The following is a 24,675-nucleotide window of genomic DNA, read 5'->3' on the forward strand; positions in this document are numbered from 1 at the left end:
CAAGCTAAATACAGCCTTTAGGAACATTTCTCAGAAAATTCACACCACCTCTGCAGAAACCTCTTAAGCACCTGTTGGAGTTCTTTAGTGGACTTAATACATGGTGGGTTCAGATAACTCCTGCAATGGCAAATTCATCCCTAGAGAGCAAACTGCATAGGAGTCGTTTAAGCCACTCTCCCCGATAGGAAGGAACGTGTTTGGCCCTGCTGGATGCCTGCAGGAGGGCTCTGATGAAGAGGAAAGCCATGGAACCCAATATTGTCTGTCTTTTTTTTTTTGGTTTGGGGTTTTTTTTTCTCAGAACCAGTTGGTTTTTAGCCAGCCCATTGGCGCCACCCAGTGGGAAATCGCTAGAATACAGCTGTGAAGGCTTGTAGGCTTTTGCAGGGCGGATCCAACTGAGACGTCCTTCCTCAAGTTTCAGATCTATCTCAACCATTCGTTCCCTGTAGGAATGTTAAGAGGCCTCACAGTAAACAGTTTTTCTCCTGCATTTGAGGCTGCACGGTGTGGTGAGGAAAGCACTGGTCCTGGCTTTTCACAGACTAACTCAGTGGCTTTGCTGAAGTCCCATATCCTCTCTCAAACTTTTCCCTCTTCTGCTTTCCTTAAAAAAAAAAAATAAATAAATGAATAAATAAAGTCTTCCATATTTCTAGTGTCTATAGTCTTTTTTTTTTTGAATTTATTTATTTATTTTTGGGTGTGTTGGGTCTTCGTTTCTGTGCGAGGGCCCTCTCTAGTTGCGGCAAGCGGGGGCCCCTCTTCATCATGGTGCACGGGCCTCTCACCATCGCGGCCTCTCCTGTTGCGGAGCACAGGCTCCAGACGCGCAGGCTCAGCAGGTGTGGCTCACGGGCCTAGTTGCTCCGCGGCATGTGGGATCCTCCCAGACCAGGGCTCGAACCCATGTCCCCTGCATTAGCAGGCAGATTCTCAACCACTGCGCTACCAGGGAAGCCCTCTATAGTCTTTTAGTGGCATAATTGTTTTGGTATTTACCGATTGCACTTGTAACTCAAAGTGGCATCAGTCTGGATAAAGAAAAACTGTCTCTTTGGCATTTTGAAAATTCAGGAACAATTGCAATTAATTGTTAATTAATATAAGTCAATATCACTCAAATGCATATTCATAAGAATGTCTCAGAGGCTTTAAACCATGGTCATGTGGTGTAGTGGAAAGAGCTGGGCTTTGCATCCAGATAGACCTGAGTTTAGATCTCTACTTCTGCCACTTTCTGTGTGACTTTGATAAGTTATTCTCTGTCTCTGTGCCTGTTTCCTCATCAGACCAATGGGGATGGCAAAGCTTACTTCACAGGATCAGGGTAAGGGTTACATGAAGTGATATCTGTAGAGCCGTGAGGGACACTGAGACTAAACAACAGCAAACCTTTGTTTGATGGAAGCAACTGTTACCATTTAAGCTCGGCAGCTTACCGTTCACCGTACCTGTTCACCTTGAGCACATCACTTCTGCTCTGAGGCCTGGATTCCTCTTCTGTCAAAGTTTTACAGAGGCAATATTAATATAACCACCCGAAGCACCTGCAACTCGTAGGGGCTTAACAAATGCTAGTTCCTTTCTTTCTGTAATCCTGACCCATTGCAAATAATTATGAGAATTAGTTATAAAGGCAAAGCTGTCTTCATCCCATGATCTCTCCTTCACTCTCGTGCTCTCACTCTTTCAAACACACCCGCACACACCCACACACACACGCGCGCGCACACACACACATACACACACACACACACTTTGTATTCCCACCTAATTTTTCCCATCTCTGTCACAAAAAGTTAACCAAAAACACAAGAACCTTTGGAAGCTTAACAGAGGAACAGCAAATTCCTTTTCAGGTTGTCATCATCTATTTCCATCCCCCCACACCAGGTGCCTGGGTCCTTATTCAAATAGGTGTGCGCTTACCTGTCTCCCCGCCCCTGCGTCCCCATCCTGCCCTGGCCCCTCTGCTCCAGCCACGGCAGCATCAGATCCCTGGCGGGCTCCACCTCGACTGTGCTTCCCTCCAGCCACAGCCCCTCTTCTCCCGTCCCCCTTCTCCCACCCTCACCTGTCAGACTCCTCCTCCTCTAGGTTGTGGAGTCCATCTCCGTGGGTACGTTATCAGAGAAGTCCTCTCAAGACTCTGCCTTCCCAGCACAAAGCTGCTGCCATGTTTGTGCTTCTGCAGAGATCAGGAAAGGGAATGAATGCGTACTCTGTCCATGAATACTTTTTAACCTTCCCACTCTGGGAGCCCATTCATTGCTGGATTACACAAACATTTTATCCACCATCACTTGCCAGGCACTGGGGACGCAGCACAGACCACAGACACAGCCCTTTTCTCTGTGGGTCTTACAGGACCTTACAAGGGATGAATCCAGGAGGCAGGATTGAAACAGAAAGACTATCCTGGTTGTGAAGAAGGGTGCTATGAGAGAGCAGAAGAGGAGGTGATGCCCTCTCTTGGAGGTTCGGAAGGGTATCCCTAGAAAGGGGCCACTTCAGCTAAGACCCAAAGGCTCAGGGAGGTCACACAGGGTGGTAGTGAGGTTAGAGTGGAATGGGTGGATTGGGTTCTACCACACCTCATCTCCTCCTCTAAATATTAACATTTATATCATTGTATTTTATGTCGTTTTCTCCCTGATAAACTGTAGCTCCTTGAGAGCAGTGATCTCCCAGGCACCTGGTCCATAGCACAAGTACTGAGCATAAGTAAATGGTCACTTAATTTTTCAATATATGTATCTACATAATTGCCTTACTTAATATTATAAGGGTGCAAAAGTACCTAGATTCTGTTCTGTATATTTGGTTATTTTTTTAACCAGCACATTGGTGTGGTTTTCTAATAGAGTCTCTGAGCAGCTGGCACGCCTGTTCTCAAGCTCCTCTTACTCAGATGTTTCCTATTGGATGGGGGGCGCTGGAGGGTGAGCGGGGGTCAGCGTGCAAGAGAGGTAGCAGCTGGCGTCAGCTCTGCAGCAGGTGGACCTCAGAAGCAGCTCATTCATCTCACTAAAATATATGAAACGTGTCCTCCTAAATGCCACAAGGCACAAGTCTCCTTCCCCAGCCTGCGATCCAGGACATTCCTGGGGATGAAAGAGGAGTTGCTGCCCCGTGCCAGGCACTGTGCCAGCGGTGGGGAATTCAGCGAGGGTTTCTTCTTCCTGACACCTTGGAGCTCACAAGTAGAGCCAACACACATGCCCGTCGCCCATGTGCGTGCATGCGCGCGCGCACACACACACACACACACACACACAGGTGTACAAACTGGCTCCTTGCACGCAGGCCTCCAGGTGGGCACAGGTGGAGGGCGTGGCTGATCCACAGTAGGGGGGCGGAAGTGCCTGAAGTCCTCCCAGGCAGATCAGAGTCATCTTGCTGGAGTTGGGAAAATGAATGGCAATTAGCCAAGTAAAGAGAGCAGGGCGTGGTAGGAGCAGGCCACGGGCAAGAGCCTCGCCTGTGCAGAGACCCAGAGAAGGAGAACAGATGGCACATTTGGGATCTATAAATGCCCACAAGAGCATTTATAGAAAGGCCAGCTGGTTGTGGTTGACTGTCAGACACGTTGGGATAGTCTTCATTTCTATTAAGAAATGTCCTTCCTCCCACTTTTCTTGACTTGTACCTATCCTTCATCTTTTCATCTTTGATTGAAACTTAGGTAAAGAGAAATTGTGCTCTACTCTAAGGAAAACAGCCGTCTAAATGCAATTATCATATCAATCTGTAAGCGATACTCGACTCCTGATGGGGAGACAGCTGGGAGTGGTGGAGACTGGGGCAAACTGGAGAGTGTATTCTCCATCTGAAGAGGACAGCAATTCTCAACTCAGCTGCCCAGTGGCTCCAGATCTTGCAATTTTTCCAAAACACAGAGCAACCTGGATTTTTGGCAAGTTAGCTGAGGTTTTTAAACAGTGCTTTGATTTAAAAAAAAAAAAAAAAGCCTGCAGCCAGTGGAACACATCTGTATGCTGAGCCTTATTCCTGGGCCATGCTTGCAACCTCTTGTTTAAAGGCTCCAGAGGTTGCCAGGGTATTTTCAGAATCCTTCAACAAGTCATTGCTCTGCTTATAGTTACTCCTAACCATCCTTCTCCCCCTGCTTTCCAGAAAGAGATGACGAGCAGGATGTGTCACTAACGCCCCATCTTACCCTACGGAAGAAAGAGGAAAAGCTGTTTCCTCCTGGAGTCCCGGGCCGGCAGGAGGGAGACCTCCCTGGCTGAAAAGGCGCACCTACTTCCAGGAGCAGGCAAGCTGGAGACCAGCGGTGACTCCTGAGAGATGTTCCCCGCTCACTTCGTGTGCTCTTAACCCTCTGAGTGCTGCTAGCCGTGACCTGTGGACCTGGCCAGGAGAGAAGGACGGCCCCTCACCCATCCTGGAGGAAGGAAGCCTCTGCACTTACATGCGTGTCGCAGTTCTGCCTGTGACCTGCCACCTAAGCTTTACTGGAATTCAGGTTTTGAGACTGAGATACTTAACTTGTACTTTTCCACTTACCTGTCTCGTCAGCCGGCTGCCTTTTCTGTAACGTGTTTTCTAAGTACCCAGTGAATTTTGGAACTCTGGATGCACAGCCAGTTTTTCTCTAACAAGCCTTCCTGTGCGGTCCCTGCAGGCTCTGGCCCTGATGCCGTGGTCTTGGCTGGGAGGTCTGAGGCCCATCCCACAGCATCAGTGCAATTTCCCCCATAAGCAGTTTTACCCGGGACCTCTCCACGGGGTGGCTTCTCTTGCCCCAGATAGGGTCTGCACACTTTCATTTCAGGGAAGAGACTGGTCTCTAGCCTAAGGCTAACTTAGTTACCAGTTCACCCTCAACAGAATGTGTTTTTTATAACCACACCATTCCTTGTCTCTTCCGTTCAAGATATTTTTTTTCCCGTTTCCCCGAAGAGAGAAATAAAAGGAAGTTATAAATGACCAAGAATGATCAGCAGATGCCCTGAGCCAAATTAGTGCAGTGTTTGTTCATTATTAAAGGGTGTGGTGGCTGTCTTCACACAATACTGAAATTTCAGTGAAAAAAAAAAAAAAACCCAACAAAAGTACAATGGGTAATTTGGTGCCTGTAGCTGAAATGCCCAGCCCATTGATTCGTAATCTTCCCAGCCGGCCCTCTGAGCTTCTAGATCCAGCCGATGTTTTCTTCCTCTTCCTCCACGCTCTCCCTTCCTCTGCCCTATGATATTATGGCACAAAGTTAATTTCTGCCCGGATGATGCTTGTGCCACAGTTGCCAAGGTAACAGTGGAGCTGGAGCCAACTTCCTTCTCCCATCCTTCCCAGTGTTTCTATCCCAGTAGACAGAATCATTCTGTGCTACATCCTGCCTTTTGAAAGCTAAGTGACTTTTAGCTGAAGCAGTGTTGCCTTCTCTGATTCATTCGCAAAACCGTGGTGGTCCTGAGAGCCTGTGACTAGGGCGTGATGATACTTCCAGGGAGCGTTTGAATTCGACAAAAGAGCAGTTGGTGGAGGGATGTAGATAAGAATGTATTAGGGCATTTCAATGTAATACTGATTAAAGAATAACTCAACAACTCTGATTTTGTTTCATTGCATGTAATGTGTTAAAGCCATTTGGAGCTGCCACGAGAGCGTAGAAAGGCATGAAGTCTTTCTTGGTCCAAAGTGAGAAAGGGTCAACTGTCTGGGCACCATGGCATTCTGTGTTGACCTAACCCGGCAAACCAACCCTTGCTTTGTATCTCGTCAAATTTGTCTCATGGAATCCAAGTGCTGCTACCTCTCTCCATATTATTGTGCTCTGATCAACAACAAACATACCTTTTTTGTTTTTTGTTTTTCTGCTTCCTAAGTAACTTTGAGAGGACAAGATAGGCAAAGATTTTTCTCAGCATCATTTTTGGCTGAAAGGATATCTGACTGTCCTAAGGATCCAGAGATCAGACAAATGAGCCCGTCTTCCCGACCTATGCACGACGCAGTTAGTGCCACATGGGAGTGTTGAGCAGTGAGACAGAGAAATGACAGCATGGAGCCCAGGCCCTGGGAGGAACTCTGAAGCTCTGCACGATGGAAAACACAGGAGTTTTGCATTAAAAAGTTCCTGCATTTCAATAATGCCTGATCAAGTAGGATGCTGGACTCTGAAGACTTTTGTTATGAAGTCTTTTGAAGGTTATTTTCTGTTAACTGTTCATGCATATTCAATTTCCACTCGATTAAAAAAAAATCCAGATTTTTTTTTTAACTTCTTGGAACAATTTCCTCCTGGTTATATTGCTTGCTGCACTAATCGGCACTTCTAGGGCAAGTGCTGGCAAACCACTCTTACGTTTTAATTACAGACTGTTCCTATTCCCGCAGAACTTTGTTTGGCAAATTCTGAAGAAAATCATTACAGACGATCTTTTATCTCTTTGGCCTGACTACATCCTAAGTACCTCTCCTGGCACATGGAGATCTGAGCTCCTGGCAGCCCTTCAGGCATCTCCTACTCTCTGGGTCTGAGATTGACATCTTGCTTCTTCCTCCTAACCTGGCTCGCTCTCCCTCTTTTCCCACTATTTTTTTTTTTAGTTGAGTAATACATGTATCCAAGATTTTCTTTTTTTTTGAGAAATGTCAAAGTGGAAATTTCAAAAAGGAAAGATTACAATGACATCCATATACCCTTACTTGTCATTCTCTTTAGTTGATGGATTAGAGTCCTTCTTTTATGTATGTGTGAGGTGTGTGTGTGTATGTGTGTGTGTGTCTGTGCGCATGTGTATGTGGGTCTTTCATGACACTGACATTAGTAAAGAGTTCTGGCTGGTTTGTTTGTAGAATGTTCCACAATCTGGCATTTTTTTCTGATTGTTTCCTCATTATTAGATTCAGGTTAAACATTTTTTAGCAAGAATACTATGTAAGTGATGTTGTTTCTTTCCTTTTGCATCGTATCAGGAAGCATATAATGTCTAGTTGTCTCTTTTTATGATAAATATTAAGCTTGATCAGTGGGTTGAGGTGTTATCTGCCTGATCCATTCATTATAAAGTTCCATAATTCATTATAAAGATCTGAAATTCTGTATGCATACATTTTATAGAGTATGAGACTGTACATATGTGCTTTCCTTTCCTAATATTCACAAAGAGGTCCAGGATCTCCAAAAGATTACAGCCATTGCAGTTAGATGATATAGCAGTGACAGAGAATTCATCTTTTCCCATTTAACAGAAAGAAGAGGACACAAAAAGTTTCCCTCTGCAGGTAAAGCATGAGTATGCTGACAAATGAGAATTTGTGTAGTCCCTGAAGCCAGAGTTAAAATATATATAACTTTTTTTTCTCCCATCCTCAGTGACCTCCCATTCAGACCGATGGTTTATTTTAGAGAGCGTGCATTTTCATTGATGGTGATTGCCCAAGGGTGCAAAAATTGATTTGAGTGGGGAGGAAATCTTATATATTACACTGGGTCATGGCCTGACCATAGTACATATACAGATGTGAAGTATATATGTAGTATTAAAATTCTGTAGGGATAGGGAGATGATTAGGAATAAAATGTCTAAAAAGGCTCTTTAGGAGGATGATAATTTTTAAAAATTGAGAAATACCCCTCTGGAGTCAGTTTCTACTTCTGAGATTTCTCATTTTCTCTTCCTGGGGTGTTTGCTCATTTCTGAGGGCCAGGATGAATGGAAGCAACTTCGAGAGATTTCTTAAGCTATTCCTTCTACCCTCCCAAACCACATCAGTAGCATTCCAGGTGAAAAACCAATTCTCCTCTCAATGATCTTCAGGCACAGAAATTCTGCAGCAACCTCTGGTATAACCCACAGACCAGATTCCATCTGAAATCCTTCCATTCAACTTGAGCTAAACTATTATCTTTGCGTTTCAGCTCACCTTTTCTAGTATCCCACATTGAGATCCAAAGACTGTATAAGTAAAAACATACTAAATGAGAGCTTTATTTACACGTCCACTAAATATTTGAAGACTGTTACCAGTTGTCTTTCAGCCTTCTTCCATTTATCATCTCCCAATGGCGGAATTCTCTTGGAAATCTTGTTGCCCCACTGCTAACATTTCTATACTTCAGCCTGAAACCTTCCCAAAGCTCTCCATGTCACTGTGCATTATGGATGTAACTAGCAGTGAACATTAAGAAATTACTGCATGCTTTCTCCAAACTATGTTGTGTCTTTGCTAACTCTTGACTTGATTTTATACACTTATAAATTTTCTTTTCTATTGTATTTGCCCACACTAAATCCTTATCTATATTCTGTTCCGCCATTTTGCTTTATCTTCTTGAGCTTCCTTCCTTCCTACCTTTAGCATTCCCTGTAAGATCACACTGAGTTATTTTGTTTTACTCCCCTCTTTAATTGGCAAAGCATTAGGGGACGTGGATAGAATTTCTCTTATCTGTTTGTGGTGATTATGTCATTCTGGTCATTAATGGAAGCACATCACTTCCTATGGTCTCTAAACTTACACCACTTCCACACCCTATGGGTATCACACTGTGAGAAAAAGAAATATCATAGGAAAACTACAGCCACCAAGGAATGTGTACAAAGGCAAAATCACTAAAAGGAGTCTGATGTGTCACTTGGATAATACTGTTGTCCTTTGTGCTTTGATCATTTTAGTTCTTAATGAAATAGGTGATTCTCTCCTAGAGTTAGTGAAACAAAGCGTGTTTTGGAACTAATGGTTTTTTTTCCCCTGCTTTTAAAAATATATCAACAAAAAAACTTATAACAGGTTGTTTCCCTCTGGGCAGTTATTAATTCTGGGTAAGCATTTTTCAATGAATAAATAAGGAGTTTTGTAACTTTTAGAGGGAAGAGTCCATTTCTAATCTGACAGTTAAGCTGTTTTACTAGCTTTTAATGTTCTAATTTCAAAGTTTTTCAGTATCTTTTCTAATTGCATCAGAAAAAAGATTTAGCATATTTTTAGTTCCATTTGTGATTAAATTAAGGGTTTGGTTATAAGAACAGACTAACAATTAAGAAAAATTAAAATGCAAGATAAAACTAAAGGATATTTATGAAATCAGTTTTATGTGAGCTTAGGAATTCAAATGTTACAAATAAAAGACACATAACCATCTTCTATTTTGTCTTTTTTATGTGTTTGTTTTATTTCTTTAACAAGCATATTCTTCATCCTGCAACAAATAAATGAAAAGAAAGGTTAACTCTACAAAAAACTACTTCAAAATTTATTTTAGACCACATGCACATCTTTGTATTTTAGCAGAAGTTCCTTTATTCTATTACAAATTTTCCCGGGAGGGTGTCATGCATATTGTGTAGCTTCTCAACAGATTAATGTTGTACATCTTTTTTCTTGCAGTAGGGTTCAGTGTTAAGTTTGGTAACAACCTGGCATATAAAGGTAATAAGTCTAGATTATAGAAAAAGCTCATCAACCAGAGTAAACAAACCTGAGGTTTAATCTCAGGTTTGCCACTACCTTATTTGTATGACCTTGGGTAGTATATTTAATTGTTCTGTGCCTCAGATTTCTGAACTGCAACTGGGGTCCTAGATTTGTTCCTATGTAGCTTATAATTATTTTTGGACACTGATGTAAGATTAAAATATTAACATATTTGGAAAAGCAGAAATATGTAAATTCTATATACTTGTATATTATTGATATTAGTACATTTACAGTCACTATGTAATAACTGTAAATGACTCCAAAAGTAGCCCCTGTTCCTAATAGCAACAATAGAATACTATGTCTGACAAAAGCTGTTTGTGACGAGGTGATTTCTAGACACAGGGCGGTGAGGAATGAGACTTCTAGAACTCAATCACACATATAAGGGTTTCTCTGTTTCTCAGTTCCACTGTCTGAAATGTATACCAAGAAGTGACAAAGAGGCGGGCTATGGACTGAATTTGTCCTGCAGGCATGTTTTGTTGGACCTACGTAGATTGTAGTTGTTGTTGTTTAACTAGCTACTGACATTTAAAAATTGGAAAATTTGACACATGAAAATCAGAATTTCTGGCTTCTCGTACAAAATCAGAAGATCTGGCCACACAAGGCTGTTGTTTCCAGGAATTGGCTGAGAAGTGGCTGACCCATTTTGATGGAGTTGTCTCTCTAATGTACCACTGTCCTCACCACTCCCTGTTGCCGCACAGACATATGGCTGGTTGTCAGTTACCACTGTCCTCTTACACTGGGATGCTTCACTCATGTACGTTTCTTGCCACTCCCCTAACGCATTTCAGGTCACAGCCCCTGCTTTACCATGTCTAGAGAGTCCCCTGAGGAAACCACTATTTTAATTTTCAAATGTATCCCCATACACATTGAATACCTGCTGTATTATTATATTCTCCCTAGTAACCTACATTGTATTAATGATAATTAATGGAAAACTGTCTTAGAAGACAACAAATTCAAACCAGATGCCTTCAATCCTTCCACCCAACAACAGCAAAAATTGATACTCCCATAAGAAGCTTGCTTCCCATGGAAGCTAAGCCGATCATTAAATCTATGCAATTTTTCAATATCCTAAATTCTTAAACTTCAACTTTGCTTCCAAGCAGACTTCATTGCTACATTGACCAAAATGATAAAGAACTGTCATTGGGAAGCAATCGTAGTGTCATTTATAACAATTACATATTTTATCTGATTTTTCTGTTTCATTGTGGAGTAGATTTTAACAGAACACGTTATTTTAACGGAAACTTCTTGTTTTAATGCAGCATTCATCATCTAACTGAGTTTTCATGAAGACAAAAAAACAAACAAAAATTTCCAGTACTTAATAAATTAAAACCCCAATGAGGACATCCAATTCAAGCTAATTAAACTTTGATTGAGCTTATAAATATTACTGCATACTAGATTAAGTTGAATAATTGCTCCAGAGGAAATCGTATCATATAACTGAGATGTGACCTCACCTATAACCAAATCAGCAAAGGATAAGAGTGTAAGCATTTTCAAGAAATATATAGAACATAGAGGCACAAAGGTATCAACAGAATCCTATGTTTATTAACCCAGAAACAATATTTTGGATAACTGTTTCTCCATAACTGTGCATATAATGTCTCTACAATGATGTATTTAGTATTGCTAAAAACTACATGCTGACATCCATCCGTAAGAGGCAGCAGCATTTAGAAAAATCGTACATGGTGACTTGTTTATTTATCTAAAGGCTAATTATTTCACTTAGGGCAGAGATGCTGAGGTCTTTTAGACAGGATGAAGTTTGGTGGGAGAAGTTAACGTTGGCGGGACATGAGGAACTGGGCCGCCCACCCCTGCCCGGTCTGTGGATGAGAATATAGTCCCTTCTTTGCTCCAAACCTCAGATTAAAAGCCTCAGTTCCCCTCTCTCCCTCCACTCCTTGCTGGCGTCACACGTGCTGGTCACATTCACACTTACGGCCTCTGCGCTGGCCATTCCCCTGCCTGCATGCTCCGCCCCCAAATACCCTCATGTCTAATTCCTTCTCCCCTCAAGTCTTTGCTTGAATGTCACCTTCTCACTGGGGCCTCTGCTGGTCACACCTGCCCACCAAGACTCACAGGCCCCCATTCTCTGGTCAAATTTTCTTTTTCCCATAGCGTCTATGTTGTGTAATTTATTTACTAGGTGTATTGTGTATTGTCTGTCTCCCCCAACTAGAATATAAATTCCATGTCATCACGGATCTCTATTTTGTTGATTGATGTATACCTAGCACCTAGAAGAGAGTGTCTGGCACATAGTAGATGCTCAATAGACCTTTGATGAATGAATGAATGAATGAATTCACATGGCAGACAAGTGCCTAATTAAGATCTGCTATCAGAGAGAGATTAATTAACAGCAATGTATAATAATGATAATATTAGATGCTACTAACACCAAAAGTATACATTTGAGTGCATACTCTTAGCACACGCTAAGCGTTTTACTTGGATAATCTCATTTAATGGTCATGGTGACCCCATGAGGTGGGTTATCTATGTTTATCCCCATTTTAAAGTCAGAGTTACCTAAGTAATTTGCCTGAAGTCACAAGCAAGAAAGTGATGTCACACGGGGGTGCTCCAGAGCCCACACTCTGCACTAAAGGAATCACCCCCCCCACCCCACCCCACCGCCATGAGGCATCAGGCTCTTCTCACATTGTCTTCCTCTCTGGAGATACCGGGGCCATGTCACGTAGCAGTTCAGCCTTCAGTTTCTTTCCTGGCCATTTGTTAACGTGATTGCAGCAGTGCTTCTGTGACCAGTCCAGCTGTGGTCAGAAAGCATTTCTATTCACAAGATGTTCATTCACAAATACAGAGTGGACCCTTAGTCAGAGATTAGGTGGGACAACAGATCTAACGGGGACACCAAGAAGGTCAGAATAACTGGTCCACAGAGTGTTGAGTGATGTGAGGCCAAGACCAGAGGCCACGATGAGGTCCCTGAGTGGGCAGGGGACACAAGTCCAGGAGGAATCACCCAGGTTGGGAGCAGGGTGTTCCTATGATCAATTGAAATGGTACCTAAGAAGCTTCTAGGTCTTGCTCCCTGCTGTGAAATGGGAAGAATAAAAGCATGCATTTCACTCATCCTTAGAGGGCTTCCCTGGTGGTGCCGTGGTTGGGAATCCGCCTGCCAGTGCAGGGGATGCCGGTTCGAGCCCTGGTCCGGGAAGATCCCACGTGCCACAGGGCAACTGGGCCCGTGCACCACAACTACTGAAGTCCGCGCGCCTAGAGCCCGTGCTCCACAACAAGAGAAACCACCGCAATGAGAAGCCCGCACACCGCAACGAAGAGTAGCCCCCGCTCGCCGCAACTAGAGAAAGCCTGCGTGCAGCAACAAAGACCCAACACAGCCAAAAATAAATAAATTTTAAAAAAGAATTAATAAACAGAAACACCCAAAGCAGAAGATTAGCTTTGACAGTAAGAAATTTGAGAAACTATCACAGTTAATTTTTGCTGATTTTTCTTCTCTATGAAAAAAATTAATGCATTAATTCTTCAGCCATAATGTAAAATATGTGGTTACATGAACTATTAGAAATATACAGCCGAGAGGCTAGAGCAACGAGCGGCTGAGGGATTTATTTATGCATGTATTCCATGGGCTAATTTAGAAATGAATAGGAAACACACTGAATTTGAAAAGCAGCCTCCATTCCATCCACCTGACTTATGCAGCTTCCTTTGAGGTCATCAGGAGTCGTGCAGAGCATAAATGTTCACAAGTTCCTGGTTCTACCGGGAGATCTTTAATATGTCAGGACATAATGCTGGCCTATGTTTTAAGGCTGGATGAAATTAGTATGCTACGATGAGATGAATGACTTTTACCTTCCCGTTCCTAGGGCTCCGTGGATATTATCCGTGAAATGATTCAACCGCCAAACATAGAGGCAGCATTTGTCAAAAGAGGAGTGAGTAGTGGGAGTATTTTTTTAATAGTAAATCATTAGATTCAGCAACTATTGAACCAAGTTAAAGAAAATTCATTCAAAAGGTGAGCCCCATTTCACACTCCCAGGAAGAATTTTTAACACATTTCCAACCTTAGCATGGGCTTCCTGAGGTTGTGCAGATCACACCAGGTGTAGCTTTGGTATTAAGTACTAACAGGGCATTATCTAGACATTGAATTCAGTAAAACCCTGTGAGCATATGGATTTGAAATAAAAGAAATAAACAATTGCAAGTCTAGAAAGTTCCTAAGAGCTGTAAGCTGTAAGTTATTGCCATGTCAGCATTCAGGAACAAAGATTGTGCTGCCCTTGGGTTCATGGCATTGCACTGAAATTTGCGTTCTCTCTCCTAAGTGACTGAAAAAGGACTTCTGTGTGACTCAAATAGAGAAACATGAAAGGAAGGTACCCAAGCCCCTCACCCACTGCCAAGAGGAAGAGAAAATAAACGAGGGAATTTTTACATGAACATTCTCTGGTGCCCATAGATTCCTGTTACCGTGTGGGAAAGGACTAGAAACAGAACACATGGGTGTGCTGAGTGCTTTCAAGGGAGTTAGGAGGACATTTTTGGGGGAAGAAGGGCTAGGCATTAATTTACTGAGAATCTACTTTGTGCCAAGCACTGTGTTTGGTACTTGACCTATCTCCTCCCATCCCCTTCTCACAACTGTTCCCTGAGGGAAGTATTGGTGACAGCAACCATCCGTAATCTGTTGCAGATGTGGTGACCGAGTGCAGTGGCTGGGGGGCTGGGATGAGCTCACCCAGGGACAGGCCTTACTCTCATCCAGTGCTAGGCATCGTGCCAAGCATTTTACTCTGCTTATCTGAATTAATCCTCACTCCAGTCCTTGGGGTAGGTACTATTGTTATTATTCCCATTTTACAGATGAGGAAACTGAGGTTGAGGAGCAAGAATCTTTTTCAAGGTCATGCAGCTGGTTAGTGGTGGAGCTGGGATTTGAACCCAGGCAGTCTGTCTCCAGACCCCCTGCTCTTCATCACTAGGTTACATCGCTCCAACACACACACTTCAGCTATTAAAAAGTTATTCCTCCTTTTACCTTGTTCACTTGCTACCCTGGTGACAAAGCTTCTTTCACCATGAGGGTCAAAAAATTAGTCTCCCCTGAAAAGCCCAAAGGAATCTGGGGAAGCAGCGATGAGGAAGTTACACAGGTGAGAGGAATGCCTCCTGCACAGAACAGAAAGGGTGAATCTGATGGAAATGCCCCTGAAAGTTAAGATCGTCAAACTGTTGGGTCAAAGGGAGGAAACAAGTGGGCTTAATGCCCACGCGGCTGACGATGCTCAGCCAGCTGCTGCCTGGGGGAGAAAACCTGGCTTCGGAAGCCCAGTCTCTGCCAGCTTCAGAAGAGCAGCCAGGGGTACAGTCGCCCCTCTGATTCAGAGGGGTTCACACCTTCCAATTGTCCCCCAAACAGTTTCCTTTCTGATCAGACTTGGTCTTGCAGGGATGACTAGTACATACCAAGGAACAGGCAAGACTGGAAAATGGGAAATTGAGCCCAAGTCATCAGGCGAGCCCCTCCCTGCTAGTGCTGAGCGCTCTCAAGGGCCCTTCGTCAACATAGTAACCGACTCACAGATGCTGTCACCTTGCAGATTTCACTGGGGCGGGAGAATGGAAGCCTCAGCTCCTTTGCTTTGGGCTGGGTGCCCTCATCTGTCTTTGCTTTTTCCCATCCCTGGGTTCAGAAGCCCTTAGAGAAGAAATAATTTTCCCCATTTATGTGCAGTCCTTCAGCATCCGTCCTTGTACCAATCGTGTCTGATAATTACTAAGATGTGATTTGCCTTAAGGCCAGCTGGGGGAGATCTATGGACACGAAGGAGACATCTGATAACTGCTAGATTTCAAATACAGCCGATCCGTGAATACGGAGTGGAGAAAGCAGCTATTTCCAATGGAAAGCTTGCCAAAACGGACTATGTAGTCTGGCTAGCAGAAAAGGAAAGTTTTTATTCAGAAAAATTGGAAAACAAACTGTGCCCTTTTCTCTACCACTCTTAGATTGTCCTGAAGGGGAGATTTATTTCAATGAGATTATGCAAAGACAAAATAGCAGATAAGATTCAGCAACTTAGGGGAAAGATTTGACCAAACTCTTATTAGAAAATTAGGGACTTCCCTGGCTGTCCAGTGGTTGAGAATCCGTGCTTCCACTGCAGGGGGCGTGGGTTTGATCGCTGGTCAGGGAACTAAGATCTCGCATGCCGCGCAGCACAGCCTAAATTAATTAATTAATTAATCAATTAATTTAAAAAAAAGAAAATTAGCCTCAGAGTCACAGAGGCCCCTCTTCCTCCGCTGGCACAGCCTCTGCCTGTCCTTAGGCTCCCCTTCCTCGTGCCCCAAACTCTACAAAAGCCAGGAGACACTCTCCTTGCCTCCAAATCCCCTCTCCCCTCCCACTCTTCACAAACTGAAGCCAGGCTGCTCTTTCTAAATCCCAGACCTGTGCCCCTTCCCCCCACCCCTCAGTGCTCTTCCCTGGCAGCCCACCACCACCAGCAGGAACCAGACTCTTAAGCGAGGCCCTGAGGCAGGCTTCTCACAGGTTAGAAAGAATGGCCAACAGCCCTTGCACTCATCCTCCGTTTTTTGGATTTCGTGGCCTAGGAAGTTTAAAATGCAACAACAGAGTGATTTAGGGATGCTCTCCTCACCATCTCTCCTCACCCTTATTTCATAGAAGAAAGGACATTTCAACGCCAAAAGAGGAGAAAGGGTAGATCTCAGAATAAAAGCCCATCCTTCAGGTTTCCCTAGCGTAGTGAAAGCGTCTACACCTGCAGCGGCCCGTTGGCTGATGCGCTGGGGTTGTAACGCAGGTGTTTTAAATAGCCACGTGCTGTTTTTGTGAGTTTGTTTGGTGCTGATGGTGGCAGGTTTTCCTGGCGAGACCTGAATGCCTAGAGGCACTTGATTGCTTGGGTAGCACAACCTTTCAATGCCTGGCCACTCTGCCTGTGATCCTGCCGGCCTGACCGTCTGTAAGAAGGAGTACGGAGAGCCTGCTTTCCAGGACAGTCTGGGGACAAGCACACAGCCCGCCCTACCTGCTACCACTGCCTCCACGTGACCTGAAGGACAGAACTGCTGTGGCCGCCCCTAGAGGTGAGAAATGGCCCCCTTTACCTGAGGCCCTCAAGATTACTGAGATTTCCTCACCCTCCCTTCCCTGCCACTAGCCCACGCCTGCCTAGAGGACCAAGAACTAGAATCAAGCCTCCTCTTTGGCTAAGGAGCCTCCCCACGCTCCACCCACACCCCTAGGTGATCTCAGGTAGGAGACAGGCAGCAATAAAGATAGTTTGGGGGCTTCCCTGGTGGCGCAGTGGTTAAGAATCCACCTGCCAATGCAGGGGACACATGTTCGAGCCCTGGTCCGGGAAGATCCCACATGCCGCAGAGCAACTAAGCCCGTGCACCACAACTACTGAGCCTGCGCTCTAGAGCCCGTGAGCCACAACTACTGAGCCCACGTGCCACAACTACTGAAGCCTGTGCACCTAGAGCCTGTGCTCCGCAACAAGAGAAGCCACCACAATGAGAAGCCCGCGCACCACAACGAAGAGTAGCCCCCGCTCACCGCAACTAGAGAAAGCCCGCGTGCAGCAACAAAGACCCAATGCAGTCAAAAATAAATAAATAAATAAATAAATAATAAGTTTATTTAAAAAAAAGGATAGTTTGTGTGCTAACCAGAGTCTGGGTCTGGGTTTCTCTCTAAATGTTTCCAGAGGAACAATTATTTGCTCCATCCCTGGAACTGAATCCTTAATCAGAATAAAACTCATAGGATCTAAGCTGGATATTGAAGAAGATGAGAGCGTAGAGGGCTGCCAGATACGGAGGAAGCAGAGAGGACAGGAAATGAGAGAGTCCCATCGGGTGGAAGAACAAGGAGGGCAGGAGCATTTGAATTAGAGCGTGGCCAGGAGAAAAGGTTGTGCTCAGAGAGTGATCTATTTGAATTTTTTTTTTTTTAATTTATTTTTGGCTGTGTTGGGTCTTCGTTTCTGTGCGAGGGCCTTCTCCAGTTGCAGGGAGCGGGGGCCACTCTTCATCGCGGTGCGCAGGCCTCTTACTGTCGCGGCCTCTCCCGTTGCGGAGCACAGGCTCCAGACGCGCAGGCTCAGTAATTGTGGCTCACGGGCCTAGCCGCTCCGCGGCATGTGGGATCTTCCCGGACCGGGGCACGAACCCGTGTCCCCTGCATTGGCAGGCGGACTCTCAACCACTGCGCCACCAGGGAAGCCCCGATCTATTTGAATTTAAGGTTCCAATTTTATTTATTGCTGAATAACTAAATACACCAACACTTAGTGATTTAAAAGCAACACCTCTCTTATCCTGTCTAATGATTTTGTGGGTCATAGATTCAGGCAGGGCTCAGCTGGGCAATTCTGCTCCACGTGATGGCAGTCACTTGATGAGGTTCAGCTGGTGGCTGGGCTGATGGGTGGAGCCAAGATGGTGTCACTCAGGTGCCTGATGCTTTGCAGGGACGGCCAGAAGACTGGGCTCAGCTGGGCCCCTCTCCTTCTCCATGTAGTCTCAGGTCCTCACCATGGGTTGTCTCCAGTAAGGTACCCCTTACGTGGCAGCTCAGGGCTTCAAAGCTAATATTCCAAGAGACGGGAGTGAAACTGCCAGCCCCTTAAAGCCTGGGCCAAATTTTCATATTAGTTCTAATACTTAGTAGACTCTTAAATTTTCTGAGTAAACCATCATGCCATCTGTGAATAATGACAGTTTTGTTTCTTCCTTTCCAATCCTTACATTTTCTATTTTGTTTTCTTGCCTTATTGCACTAAATAGCACCTCTGGTACAGGTTTAGTAAAAGCACCTGCATATTTACAGTTTGGTCTTTACAGAATATTTACCAATCTATGCTTTAGACCACAGGTTTAAGTGTGAAAAAAAAAATCATGAAAGAACTAGGACAAAAAGGTTTATTTTTAAAATAACCTCAGAGTGGGGAGGGATAAACTAATTTAAATAAGAAATGGCATGGTACTGCTTACAAAAAAAAAATAGATATGAATTGAGGGGAGGGAGGGAAGATGGAAGGGGAAATAAACTAAAGAGTGGAGGAAGGTTGATTGGATAGAGCTTGTGGGATGACAAAGAAGAGAGTTATTTTAGGAGACACTAAAGGAGTGTTGGGGAGAAATTTGGATAAAGATTTTAAGGAAGTTTTACACTGTATTATATTATGTAGTATTTTGTATTCCCTTTCCGTGGCCTCTTTATGAGACTTCACTCAAGGCACATCTTACTTTACAAACTTCTAATAAGACATTAGACTTTACAACTAAGCTTTGTTTACTGTGTGCCAGTCACTGTGCCAAGTGGTTTACATGCCATATCTCATTCAATGATTATAACAACTCCAGGAGGTGAGTGCCATAATTTCCCCCACTTTACTGATGAAAAAACTGAGTCTCAAAGAGATGAAATATTTTGCTCAAGCTCAAACTGATAGTTAGTGAAGGAGCAGAGATGTGAACCCAGATCACCAGACTCAATGCCAGGACTCTTAACCACTATATATTTCTCCTGGTACTGGCCTTTTCATGGTACCAGAGAAAGGATATGGCAGCTTGTGAGTAGCTAGATGCTCATTCTGAGCTCCTGGAATGGAACCAGGTCAAGGTAAGTGTTGGCCAGGCTTTCCTGGAGGCAGCTGGCACACTATTCTGCAGTATTCATCTGGAGGAAGGGAATGCATTAATGTTAGTAGGAGTTTATAAAGTAAATTAATTCAGAGGCATGAGTGTTTGTCATCAGGACACAGAAGAAAAGAACAGGAGACTGCAGAATATTGACCTCCTTGCAACCACACAAGTGAGGTGAGCCAAGAGCAGGCAGGAATCTAAGTAAGAGTAGAGCCTGAACTGAGCAAGTGCTCCCCTTGGTTGCCCTGACAATGGGACCTCCTTCCATTAAAATGTTATCATGTGGAAAGGCACATGCATACAAAGTAAACAATAATTCAGTGCAGAGCAGAAGTGTCAGGGAGGAGTTTGGGAGGAGTGTGTATAACAGATAGGGAATCAGACCTTAAGGGAAAGAATTTCACTTATGTATTAAAAAGTTGATGTTCTCAGTATGTCTTGGGTTCTGCAGACCTATTGTGCAGGATGCTGTCCATGTAAACAATAAGCTGTACACCTGCGGTTTTATGTTGCCTCACCTCTCCTGCCTGATGCCCTCACTGTACGGAAGGACAACCCTAGGAAGCAGAGTGGGCAGGTCTATAAGAGCCATGCACCAGGGTCCATTTCCAGGCTCTCTTTGTTCCATTGGACAAAGGACAGGGCAGCACAATCCTACCGGGCCTGTAAGCATGTTCTCCATGAGTTTTTATTAGGATGGCCTTTTGCCAATATCCCCAACTTAGTCTCCAAATCACTCAGGCCTTCAGCTTATAAAATGGGTTGTTATAAGAAACAGTCCTATGAAATTCATTAATGAGCCTCACAGAAGTTTTTTTTCAGCATTTATTTTAGCACCTACTACGTGCAAGGGTCTGGGGATACAGCAGTAAATAAGATACACTGAGTCTCACAGAGCTTATATTCTAGCAAGGGGAGACTATCAGGAAACATTATTTGCATGCAAATAACTCCTTATGATCAGGATGAATCCTCCAAGGGTAAGCTCAAGGCACTATATAAGAACAGGAGAACCTGGATTTGGTTCAAGATGGTGGAGTAGAAGCACGTGTGCTCACTCCCTCTTGTGAGAGAACCGGAATCACAACTAACTGCTGAACAATCATGACAGGAAGACACTGGAACTCACCAAAAAAGATACCCCACATCCAAAGACAAAGGAGAAGCCACAAAGGAGAAGGTTGTCCTTCCGTACAGTGAAGCCACAGTGAGACAGTAGGAGGGGCGCAATCACAATAAAATCAAATCCCATAACTGCTGGGTGGGTGACTCACGAACTGGAGAACAATTATACCACAGAAGTTCACCCACCGGAGTGAAGGTTCTGAGCCCCACGTCAGGCTTCCCAAACTGGGGTCCAGCAACGGGAGGAGGAATCCCCAGAGAATCAGACTTTGAAGGCGAGTGGGATTTGATTGCAGGACTTTCACAGGACTAGGGGAAACAAAGACTCCACTCTTGGAGGGCACACACAGAGTAGTGTGCACATCAGGATCCAGGGGGAAGAAGCAGTGACCCCATAGGAGACTGAACCAGACCTACCAGCTAGTGTTGGAGGATCTCCTGCAGAGGCAGGGGGTGGCTGTGGCTCGCCATGGGGACAAGGACACTGGCAGCAGAAGTTCTGGGAAGTACTCCTTGGCATGAGCCCTCCTGGAGTCCACCATTAGCCCCACCAAAGAGCTTGTAGCCTCCAGTGCTGAGTCGCCTCAGGCCAAACAACCAACAGGGAGGGAACTCAGCCCCACCCATCAGCAGACAAGTGGATTAAAGTTTTACTGAGCTCTGCCCACCAGAGCAACACCCAGCTCTACCCACCACCAGTCCTTCCCATCAGGAAGCATACACAAGCATCTTAGATAGCCTCATCCACCAGAGGGCAGACAGCAGAAGCAAGAAGAACTACAATCCTGCAGTCTGTGGAATGAAAACCACATTCACAGAAAGATAGACAAAATGAAAAGGCAGAGGACTATGTACCAGATGAAGGGACAATATATATAAAACCCCAGAAAAAAAACTAAATGAAGTGGAGATAGGCAAACTTCCAGAAAAAGAATTCAGAATAATGATAGTGAAGATGATCCAGGACCTCGGAAAAAGAATGGAGGCAAAGATTGAAAAGATGCAAGAAATGTTTAACAAAGACCTAGAAGAATTACAGAACAAACAAAGAGAGATGAACAATACAATAACTGAAATGAAAAATACACTAGAAGGAATCAATAGCAGAATAACTGAGGCAGAAGAACGGATAAGTGACCTGGAAGACAGAATGGTGGAATTCACTGCCATGGAACAGAATAAAGAAAAAAGAATGAAAAGAAATGAAGACAGCCTAAGAGACCTCTGGGACAACTGTAATGCACCAACATTTGCATTATAGGGATCCCAGAAGGAGAAGAGAGAGAGAAAGGACCTGAGAAAATATTTGAAGAGATTATAGTCGAAAACTTTCCTAACATGAGAAAGGAAATAGCCACCCAAGTCCAGGAAGCACAGAAAGTCTCAAACAGGATAAACCCAAGGAGAAACACGCCAAGACACATAGTAATCAAATTGACAAAAATTAAAGACAGGGCTTCCCTGGTGGCGTGGTGGTTGAGGCACTGCCTGCCAGTGCAGGGGACACCGGTTCGAGCCCTGGAGGATCCCACGTGCCACGGAGCAGCTGGGCCCGTGAGCCGCAATTGCTGAGCCTGTGCGTCTGCAGCCTGTGCTCCGCAGCAAGAGAGGCCGCGATGGTGGGAGGCCCGCGCACCGTGATGAGGAGTGGCCCCTGCTTGCTGCAACTGGCGAGAGCCCTCGCACAGAAACGAAGACCCAACACACCCAAAAATAAATAAAGAAATAAATTTAAAAAAAAAATTAAAGACAAAGAAAAATTATTAAAAGCAACAAGGGAAAAACGACAAATAATATAAAGAGGAATTCCCATAAGGTTAACAGCTGATTTCTCAGCAGAAACTCTACAAGCCAGAAGGGAGTGGCATGATATACTTAAAGTGATGAAAGGGAAGAACCTACCACCAAGATTACTCTACCCGGCAAGGATCTCATTTAGATTTGATGGAGAAATCAAAAGCTTTACAGACAAGCAAAAGCTAAGAGAATTCAGCACCACCAAACCAGCTCTACAACAAATGTTAAAGGAACTTCTCTAAGTGGGAAACACAAGAGAAGAAAAGGACCTACAAAAACAAACCCAAAGCAATTAAGAAAATGGTCATAGGAACATACATATCGATAATTACCTTAAACGTGAATGGATTAAATGCTCCAACCAAAAGACACAGGCTTGCTGAATGGATACAAAGACAAGACCCATATATATGCTGTCTACAAGAGACCCACTTCAGACCTAGGGACACATACAGACTGAAAGTGAGGAGATGGAAAAAGATATTCCATGCAAATGGAAATCAAAAGAAAGTTGGAGTAGCAATACTCATAGCAGATAAAATAGACTTTAAAATAAAGACTATTACAAGAGACAAGGAAGGACACTACATAATGATCAAGGAATCAATCCAAGAAGAAGATATTACAATTATAAATATATATGCACCCAACATAGGAGCACCTCAATACATAAGGCAAATGCTAACAGCTATAAAAGAGGAAATCAACAGTAACACAGTAATAGTGTGGGACTTTAACACCTCACTTACACCAATGGGCAAATCATCCAGACAGAAAATTAATAAGGAAACACAAGCTTTAAATGACACAAGAGACCAGATAGATTTAATTGATATTTATAGGACATTCCATCTGAAAACAGCAGATTACACTTTCTTCTCAGGTACACATGGAACATTCTCCAGGATAGATCACATCTTGGGTCACAGATCAAACCTTGGTAAATTTAAGAAAATTGAAATTGTATCAAGCATCGTTTCTGACCCCAATGCTATGAGATTGGAAATCAATTACAGGAAAAAAATGTAAAAAACACAAATACATGGAGGCAAAACAGTGCACTACTAAATAACCAAGAGATCACTGAAGAAATCAAAGAAGAAGTAAAAAAAAAAAAAACCATAGAAACAAATGACAATGAAAGCATGATGACCCAAAACCTATGAGACACAGCAAAAGCAGTTCTAAGAGGGAAGTTTATAGCAATACAATCCTACCTCAAGAAACAAGAAAAATCTCAAATAAACAACCTAACCTTAAATCTAAAGAAACTAGAGAAAGAAAAAGAAGAAGAACAACAACAAAAACCCAAAGTTAGTAGAAGGAAAGAAATCATAAAGAGCAGAGCAGAAATAAATGAAATAGAAACAAAGAAAGCAATAACAAAGATCAATAAAACAAAAAGCTGGTTCTTTGAGAAGATAAGCGTAATTGGTAAACCTTTAGCCAGATTCATCAAGAAAAAGAGGGAGAGGACTCAAATCATTAAAATTAGAAATGAAAAATAAGAAGTTACAATGGACACCACAGAAATACAAAGCATCCTGAGAGATTACTACAAGCAATCTATGCCAATAAAATGGACAACCTGGAAGAAATGGACAAATTCTTAGAAAGGTGTAACCTTCCGAGACTGAACCAGGAAGAAATAGAAAATATGAACAGACCAGTCACAAGGAATGAAATTGAAACTGTGATTAAAAATCTTCCAACAAACAAAAGCCCAGGACCAGATGGCTTCACAGGTGAATTCTATCAAACATTTAGAGAAGAGCTAACACCTATCCTTCTCAAACTCTTCCAAAAAATTGCAGAGGAAGGAACACTCCCAAGCTCATTCTACAAGGCCACCATCACCCTGATACCCAGACCAGGCAAAGATACTACAAAAAAAGAAAGTTCCAGGACAATATCACTGATGAATATAGATGCAAAAATCCTCAGCAAAATACTAGCAAACAGAATCCAACAGCACATTAAAAGGATCATACACCATGATCAAGTGGGATTTATCCCAGGGATGCAAGGATCCTTCAGTATACGCAAATCAATCAATGAGATACACCATATTAACAAATTGAAGAATAAAAACCATATGATCATCTCAATAGATGCAGAAAAAGCTTTTGACAAAATTCAACACCCATTTATGATAAAAAACTCTCCAGAAAGTGGGCATAGAGGGAACCTACCTCAACATAATAAAGGGCATATACGACAAACCCATAGCAAACATCATTCTCAATGGTGAAAAACTGAAAGCATTTCCTCTAAGATCAGGAACAAGACAAGGATGTCCACTCTCACTACTGTTTTTCAACATAGTTCTCGAAGTCCTAGCCATGGCAATCAGAGAAGAAAAAGAAATAAAAGGAATACAAATTGGAAAAGAAGAAGTAAAACTGTCACTGTTTGAGATGACATGATACTATACATAGAGAATCCTAAATATGCCACCAGAAAACTACTAGAGCTAATCAGTGAATTTGGTAAAGTTGCAGGATACAAAATTAATGCACAGAAATCTCTTGCATTCCTATACACTAACAATGAAAGATCAGAAAG

At 43.4% G+C, this 24,675-nt stretch overlaps 1 protein-coding gene across 4 annotated transcripts in view; it reads left to right on the forward strand.

Moving 5' to 3' along the window:
* The window catches only part of MOB3B (MOB kinase activator 3B), a 241,175-nt gene that overhangs the window by 207,755 nt on the left and 8,745 nt on the right, over window positions 1-24,675 (forward strand). For 3 of the 4 annotated variants that reach the window (XM_036855702.1, XM_036855704.1, XM_036855705.1), the window contains exon 4: window positions 4,144-5,585. The exons of the other annotated variant lie outside the window; for it this stretch is intronic. In XM_036855702.1, the coding sequence (XP_036711597.1) occupies window positions 4,144-4,173 (30 nt within the window). In that variant the 3' untranslated portion in view covers window positions 4,174-5,585. Of the gene's footprint in view, window positions 1-4,143; window positions 5,586-24,675 lie in introns of those variants that run through there. 4 annotated transcript variants of the gene reach the window in all.

Source organism: Balaenoptera musculus, chromosome 6, assembly GCF_009873245.2.
Source record: "Balaenoptera musculus isolate JJ_BM4_2016_0621 chromosome 6, mBalMus1.pri.v3, whole genome shotgun sequence".
NCBI classification, from domain to species: Eukaryota; Metazoa; Chordata; class Mammalia; order Artiodactyla; family Balaenopteridae; genus Balaenoptera; species Balaenoptera musculus.